Source organism: Vulpes vulpes, chromosome 11, assembly GCF_048418805.1.
Source record: "Vulpes vulpes isolate BD-2025 chromosome 11, VulVul3, whole genome shotgun sequence".
Classification (NCBI taxonomy): domain Eukaryota; kingdom Metazoa; phylum Chordata; class Mammalia; order Carnivora; family Canidae; genus Vulpes; species Vulpes vulpes.
In genome coordinates, this window is record NC_132790.1 from 21,775,564 (window position 1) to 21,784,443 (window position 8,880).

Here is an 8,880-nt window from a genome sequence, read left to right on the forward strand (position 1 = left end):
ATTCCCTTTGATTCAAAGAGAGAGAGAGAGAGAGAGAGAGCTATCAATCTATGGAAAGACATGGAAGAAACTTAAATGCATATTTTTAAGTGAAAGAAGCTGTCCTGACAAGGCTGAATATTTATATGATTTCAAGGACCTGACCTCCTGGAAAGGGCAAAACTATAGTAATAGAATAAAAATCAGTGTAGCCAGGTGTCCAGGAAAAGGGAGAGATACATGAATAGGTAGGGAACAGCGAATTTTAGGGTAGTGAAAGTTTTCTGTAGGATACTCTGATGGTGGGTATATGACATCATCTATAGGTAACCTCTAGTTTTAGAAAGTTCACCTTATGGCTGTCAGCTGTCATGAAAGACCTACATTAGTCCTCTTTTTGGTACTTGAAAGAAATCTCAAGAATATTTTAACTTTACAAAAAAGGTGAAAATCCAAAGTAGCTTTTAGCGTGTGTTTTGCTTTTTTTTTTAAATAATAAATTTATTTTTTATTGGTGTTCAATTTGCCAACATACAGAATAACACCCAGTGCTCATCCTGTCAAGTGGCCCCCTCAGTGCCCATCACCCATTCACCCCCATCCCCCACCCTCCTCCCCTTCCACTACCCCTAGTTCGTTTCCCAGAGTTAGGAGTGTTTATGTTCTGCCTCCCCTTCTGATATTTCCCACCCATTTCTTCTCCCTTCCCTATATTCCCTTTCACTATTATTTATATTCCCCAAATGAATGAGACCATATAATGTTTGTCCTTCTCCGATTGACTTATTCCACTCAGCATAATACCCTCCAGTTCCATCCACGTTGAAGCAAATGGTGGGTATTTGTCATTTCTGATGGCTGAGTAATATTGCATTCAGCCATCACAGGGGCAGTGAGAGCAGCCCCACTTCCTTCCCCATTAAGCACACTCAACATCACGGTATCAAAACCCCACAGTATTGATACTGTCTGTGAGCACCTATGTTCTATCCTGATTGATTTTGTGCATCTGTCAGCAAGATATATCCTGAAATATCAGAAAACCTAACAGAAGGTATTTGGGGGGGCTGGAAATGCTCAAAATCCTTCATGGTTTTGTTGTTGTTGTTGTTGCTGTTGTTGTTGTTGTTAATAGTGTCTTTACTTTCTTTTGTTTCATTTTGGCTCAGAAAAGATTTTATAGGAACTCTCTACTTTTGGACACCAGGGAGAAAACATGTTCTCATCAGACACAGGATTGTAGACAGCACAATCCCATATGTAAATTGTCAACTTTGGTGAGTAATAATGCATCAATACTTCTTCAATTGCTTAACAATGAGACAAATCTGACATGCAATCATTATATCGTAACATAAAATGAGAATGAAAAGGACACAGCAGTAGCTTGGAGCTGAAAATGAATAAGTGAGTAAACCAAAAGCTAATACCAAAGGAGTGGAAAACAGAATGGTCCTGCTAATTTCCAAGAATGCAGGAATCTTGAAGATTTCATAAAGTCCCTTCAAAAGGTTGAGGGAAGCTATTGGACTCCTGATGATAATGGTAGTCACTTCCATCTGAATATGTCTACAGATTTCTTTCTCTCCCTCAACCTATAAAGTATAACAAGAGGACTAGACATAACTATCCATATTTCCATGTCTAGGGACATACAAAATCTCAAACTTTGAGAGTCAGCTCCAGAACTACAGGTAAGACTGTAATAGACTGTTCAGGGAAACAGGTTGAGCAGCAGTATTTTACTGTTACTGAAACATTGAAAACACCACATCCACCAACACAAATGCCAAAAAAGAGTCCATTCCATTGTGTAAAATAGTGAGTAATAGGTCTGAGGGCTTTTAAAGGAGACATTCCTCAAGTGGGGAATTAAAGGAAGAGTTGAAAGAGCAGGAAAAGAAACTTGAAAGCTAACTTGAGAAGCTGTTGCTTTTGTGTCATGAAACACCATGACACAACAGGTGTTAGGAGCACATGGTTGGTGCTGTCACTTAAGCTCTCAATATTTTTTTTTTTTTAAGCTCTCAATCTTGATGTGTCAGCTGAACTCTGCTCTCCGTGTCCTGAGATCCTGAGATGGAACCCTGAGTCGGTCTCTGCACTCAGCAGAAGGTCAGCTTAAGATTCTCTTTCTTTCCCTTCCTCTCTATTCTACCCCTCCTTGTGCACTCCTTCTCTACATATATATATATATATTTATATATAAATATATATATAAATATATATATATATTTTTTAAAGAAACAGAGATCAGTTAAGAGAGGGGACACTCTAGTAAACCCTCTTAGTCTTCTATCATTCCCTCACCCTTCTATATGTGCATGTCTTGGGCATTCCAGGGAAACCATGAGATATTTCAATTGAAGAGTTCTTACAGAAAACATATAATTATAATAAAAATGTTTCTGCTGAGACAGATTCTGTCTCCCCTCCCTGAAAACGCACACACACAATAACACACACATGGGTTTTAGAGAAACTTCAATGTATCTTTCCAATCTATCTTTCTTGGGAATAATTTGTATTCCTCAGATATGGGAAATAAAACAGCAATGGAAAGAACAGAAATAGACAAGAAATGGATCATATTATTTAAACTCTGTTTGAAGTCAGAAGAGAAAGATACACAATCATTTCAAAAATATATTTACTGTCTTTTTATTGTTATCTGCTATGTAACAAACCACCCAAAACCTTTGTGCTTCAAACAACAGTGATATAACATTTCTAAAAATTCTGTGGGTCAACAATCCAAGTAGGGCTTGTCTGTATGGTTCTATTTCAAAGAGGAAATGGTCTCACTGAGACCTCACTTGTCACCCAGTAGGCAGCATCTGGCTGGGAACTCAGTTGATTTGAAAGGTCCACAGAGTTCATTGGCATATTTGGTGCCTTTGGCCTCATCCACCTAGTCATACTCTCCCCAAGGGGAGCGCTTCTTCTTATTCTGGTGTGGTCCGATTCCTAACATGGGTTGCTGGCATTGAATTAGAAACAAGGTCGAAGTTGCCAGACCTACTACTTTGGCTCAATATCCTGAGAACATCACCGTCACTTCTGCAGTATTATTTGGTCAAAACACCTATCAGCCCAGTTTCAAGAGGAGGAGCCATCAGCACCCTTATGGATGATAGTAGAGGCAGGCATCCATTGAGAAGGGAGGGATTACAGTCTGTTTCACAGATTACTTTGCACAGTCTCAAAACAGACTGGTGAAAATATTGTAACAGGAATTGAAAAAGAATAATAAACAGGAGAGAAATCACTATGTAAAGGTCAGTGATATGTGGAGAAAAGAAAAAATCTACAAAAGGATTCTCAAAGGTAAAAAATAAAAAAAGGGGGAAAAAAAGAGCAAAACCAAACAATAAAGCAAAGCTGAAACTAAGATTATAGTTATAACCTTTGCAGAAAACCCAGACAATCCCAATCCATTTAGAGAATGGTTATTAGGAATGAGAAAGTTGCAAAAGAAACAGAAACAGAAGAAGAAAACCTCATGCAGAGAACATAAATATCCAAATAAAAATATCTATAGGAGCTAATGGCGTTTCTGGACCCATCTGATGCTAATTTTACCATATGACCAATGGAAGAGAGCGAAGGCCAAGGAGTCTGAAATTTTTGAGGTAAATAAATGACAACATCAAGGTTTTAGAGACCCTTTAAGAAACAAACAATGCTTTCACATGTGGCATTGACCCTCTGCATTTGCTGATGCCTCCAAGGGAACAAGACATGACTATAGTAGCAGGAGTCTCTGCCACTCAATGGAGACCTGGATGTTTAACGGCAAGTTAAACCAGGGTGTGTGATAGTGCTGGGCAGAAGAAAACTTGCACACGTGGTGCATGGAGAGAATGTGGGGGGTGTTTTTCTCCTAAGCCAGGTCTGGGCCCTCTCCTTCCATGAGTGAGTAAAGTTCAGTCCTCTGGGGACTGAAGATCTTGGGCCTGAGAGATCCCTAAAGGAGGTATAAATAGTCAGCTACCCATTTCCTTTTTGTGTGTGTGGGTTTTGAAAAGATTTTATGTATCCACTTAAAGGAGAGAGAGAGAGAGAGAGAGAGAGAGAGAGAGAGCTAGCCCAAGCAGGGGGAGGATCAGAGGGAGAAGGACAAGCCAGATTCTGCACACAGCACTGAGCCTGACATGGTGCTCCATCCCATGATGCTGAGATCATGGCTTGAGTGAACATCAAGAGTAAGAGACTCAATGGATTGATCCACCCCTAGGTGCCCCATCCTATTTTTGTTTTGAACATCATCTGCCTTTTACTTTTTCCATCTCAACGAGTTAAAAATCTTCAGGGTCCTAGAAAAGATAGGTAAGTAAGCTGACTTTTTCTCAGCAAAGATGTAGAAAAAGACATCAGGGAAAAAAAGGAAAGGGAAGGAAAGGAAGAAAATCTTAGGAAACCGAAGGAGCTACTCAGTCTTCCTAGAACTTGATCGTCCCACATTTGTCTCAGCCCTGACCCCTGAGGAGAGGTGTGTGTCTGTAATTGGACTGCAGGGGCGATTGTAGTGGCTCTTTGGACTCTTTTACGAAATGAGTCATCTGCAAAGAGCACAAATATTTTTTTCCTTTAAGAATATATTTATGCAGTGGTTGTTTTTCTTTACTATGTGGCTCTGAATATTGGGCATAGGGGCAATGAATTTCTATTCCAGGTCCAGTAATAAGAATAAGGCTCAAGAGTTACACAAGTCTAGTAGTTAAAGACCATGTATAGGTGTGTATACATCAATCCATGCATGCATTTTTTCCATAGATTTCCTTGATATTCACCATATAGCAGGTGCTGGGCTCAACACAGAGGAAGAAGCTGAAGCTTAGAGATTTGGACTCCACTCCCTATGTGACAAAGTTGCTACCCTGGTGATCGGGCAAAACTAAAACTCCATTTCTAAGCCCACTGAGTTCAGCATGCTGAGCTACTTGCATCTTATAAAGCAAAAAGGACAGATTTGGGGTGAATATTATAGTTGATATCATGTGCCTAGTGTGAGAAAGTGAGTCTTGGCCTGTGTGTATACTCTAAAGCAGTTCAATGTCTGTCCAGTGGATCCTAAGCCTAAAGTCCAAAACACTGAACTTACTTCAAAGTAACAATGTTTTTGATCTTATTGATGGTAATTTTGGAAGTGTCCTAATTTCATCTGTTGCCTGGATAAAAATGTATGTGATTTATTTAGCAATCATCCTAAGATACTAACTTCAGAACTGGTTCACATCTGTCATTTATGTTTACTTTTGAGTATTTTACAGAAGAAAACTAAGCTTTAAATCAAGTAAGTTTTATTGGAAATGTAGACTATGACTTACTCAGCCTGTACATCTAATCTGTAGGTCCCATTCTGTCCCTGTAGCCACAATACTGCCTCTGTGCATATAGTCACGATTCAGTCAGACTAGGCCATTATGAATATTGTAAAGAAATACTTCAGTGAGCTCCGGAGCTGTAGGTTAGAGAGCTGCATGTGATACTGCTATGCCAAGAGGAAATCAAGTAAAATAAACCAGATCACTGGTGTCCCAAAGGATCTGGAAAATATCTATAAATTGGTTGATTTTCTCTTCTACCTCCATTTCTGTGCTTTTCATCACTCATGTAGACTCCTCCCTCCCCATCTCTGATGTCCTTATGAAGCCCCGCTCACTCTACAACCCCTCCCCATAACTGTACCTGACTCACATACATGGTTCTGGCTCAGGTCCCGATCAAGTATACTGTATCTTTTCTCTCGCTCTCTGAAACCCTGCTATCCTTTTTAAAATAAATTTCCAACAATTAATTTTACTTGTATGTTAAATGTTTAGACAATTAGCTTATGTAATCAAAGGAGATCCAGAGACTTATGCATCTCAACATTTTAGTGTAACACCTTAAAGAATTAAGTACCAACTTAAGGAAAGGTCTAATGGGATGATCATTTGAGTGTTATATATTCTAAGCTGTAATTTAATACATGGGGTCCAAATGACCATAGAGAACAAACTAATGGTTGCAGAGGGATACGGGGGTAGGAAGATGGGTAAGATGAGTGAAAGGGAGTGGAAGATAGAAGCTTTTCTTTTTGGAATTAATTAGTCCCCAGAATAAAAAGAAAGTATTGGGAATATAGTCAGTGGAATTATAATGGCGTTGCATGGTGGCATATGAGATCTATCCATCTGGCATGTATAACAACATATAGACTTGTCCAATCATGGTGTGGTCCTCTTGAAACTAATGCAACCCTGTATATAAATTATTCTTGAATGGAAAAAAAGAAAAAGAAAAATGGAATCCAAATATTTCAATCATATGAAGTGTCAGATTATTTAACATTTAATGAAAAAAAATCAAAGTGGTCAGATTTTACTGTGCAGTGGTCCTGACACCTTGCAAACAAGAGGTGAATAACATCCCTTAAGTCCATGTTCCTCTTCAGTAAATGCATCGAGCTAGCTTTTATTGAAGAATGGGGACTGAGGGAGGATCGAAGCCACTTGTCATCCACTTCTTTCCTATCCATGCCTATTCCCTCGTTTATATGTGTGTGTTTATATGTATATACCTCCTCCCCCACACACATCCCACTTACATGTTGTATCTCCTAGTCTGTTTTTTGCTCCACAGCTCCCTGCTTTTATGCACATTCTTTTGGAACTCTAGAAAAAGAGCAACCAATAAATTACTCACCCTCCCTTTTAGTGAAGGACAGTGGATGCCTACTTCATAATGTGAAACATTAGTATTTGCTGCTGTGTGGGGAGTTGGAAATAATAAATATGTTGTCCATTTTTCAATCAATGACCCAAAAGGGAAAGAATGTTTTTCCTCACCACATGCAGGACATATCCATTTAAGAATCTAACTGAACTCGATATTGCATAAACTTTAGGTTTTTAATGTTCAGCCTATAATTTTAAGAAACATGTTGATTAGCAGACAAGAATCAGTTAATTCATCTGTGGCTCCTCAATGCCCAGCATAGGCCTTAGCATCATTTCTATGGGCAATCAATGCTCAAGAGAGCCTCTGTGTATACATGGTCTGAAATCTATCTTGGTAAAACCGAATTCCCTCCCTCTTCAATAAGCAGTATGATCAATTTCACATGTATCTCTGTTACTCAGGGGTAGGATCAGTGAAAATTTTGATGACGTGTTTTTGTATAGGCAACATTTGATGGTGGTTAAGATCAGAGCTTTCACATTTTCCCTCTTTGGCTCTAATGGGACCTAAGTCAGGAAGCTGAAAGTCTGTGGGAATCTTTTTTTTTTTTTCATCTGTGGGAATAAGAACGATATTCACGTCAAGGATTATTGTTCAAGTCTTTTCAACAGGCTATTGTGAAGATTTAATGAGTTTAAATTTTGGGAGTACTAGACATATATTAAGCACTTATCAGATGGTAACTATTTTTTTCAAGAGATGTTTTAAAATTTCCATGTAATGAGTCTGAGTGCAATTTTAGGCTGGTTTATACACCTCACTGTCGTTCCACAGAGAAGAACATATTGGGGAAGAAATTCTGATGCTACATCAACCAGTGGTGCTCTTCAATTCTCAGTCTGCCCTGTGGTTTTTATTCAAGGTACTAGGTCCTGAATATGCTGCAGGAGATGGCCCCTTTCTCTTACAACCACACCAATACCCAGGATATGTGGTATGTCCTGATTGGAATCCCAGGGCTGGAGGATTCTCACCCCTGGATCTCCATCCCTATCTGTTCCATGTACGTGTTGGCTGTCATAGGCAACAGCTTCTTGATCTTCCTGATTGTGACTGAGCGCAGTCTCCACGAGCCCATGTATTTTTTCCTTTCCATGCTGGCCTCGGCAGATGTGCTGCTCTCCACAGCCACGGCCCCCAAGATGCTGGCCATCTTCTGGTTCCAGTCCATGGATATATCCTTCGGTAGCTGTGTATCCCAGATGTTCTTCATACATTTTATCTTTGCGACAGAATCTGCTATTCTCCTGGCCATGGCATTTGACCGCTATGTGGCCATCTGTCACCCCCTGAGATACACCACCATCTTAACCTCCTCAGCCACTGGGAAGATTGGCATAGCAGCTGTGGTCAGGAGCCTTATCATCTGCCTTCCATTCATCTTCCTGGTTTACCGACTTAGGTACTGTGGGCGAAACATCATTCCCCACTCCTACTGTGAGCACATGGGCATTGCCAGATTGGCATGTGACAGTATCAAGGTCAACATCATCTATGGCCTGACTGTGGCCCTACTGTCTACAGGACTGGATATTGTGTTCATCATTATGTCGTACACCATGATCCTTTGCACAGTGTTTCAGATACCTTCCTGGGCTGCCAGATTCAAGGCCCTCAACACATGTGCTTCTCACATCTGTGTCATCCTTATGTTCTATGCCCCAGCATTCTTTTCATTTTTTGCCCATCGTTTTGGAGGTAAAACCATCCCTCACCACATCCACATCCTGGTAGCCAATCTCTATGTGGTTGTTCCCCCTATGCTAAACCCCATCATTTATGGGGTGAAGACCAAACAGTTTCAAGATCGAGTGATGTCGCTTTTCTCTCCCATCAGCACATGTTGTTAAAATGGAGATTGATGCTAAATGCTGCATCTCTCTGAATCAAACACATGCACCCTCACATACACACACACACACATAATATTTGAATGAGGAATCAGAATGATTGAAATCCATAAAGAATCCTCAACACACTTAAAAGGACAGTAAATGCCAAAGATACCAATGCATAAATCACTTAAAGTCTTTGGAATACTAATGATATTCTCAATTCTAGACATGTTATCATCTTGCATTGTACTTAATTCTTTTTTTTTTTTTGTACCTAATTGTTAAGCAAGTGTAAGATAAGTCTGAAAAAAAAAAGGAATATATATCTTAGGATTGAATC

The 8,880-nt window shown here is 39.6% G+C and overlaps 1 protein-coding gene across 1 annotated transcript; it reads left to right on the forward strand.

The window, feature by feature from the left end:
* The first annotated feature begins 7,583 nt into the window (after window positions 1-7,583).
* Window positions 7,584-8,555, forward strand: LOC112911776 (olfactory receptor 52Z1P-like). Its single transcript, XM_025988448.2, has one exon. The coding sequence runs from the start codon at window positions 7,584-7,586 to the stop codon at window positions 8,553-8,555; it is 972 nt and encodes a 323-aa protein (XP_025844233.2).
* The last annotated feature ends 325 nt before the right edge of the window (window positions 8,556-8,880 follow it).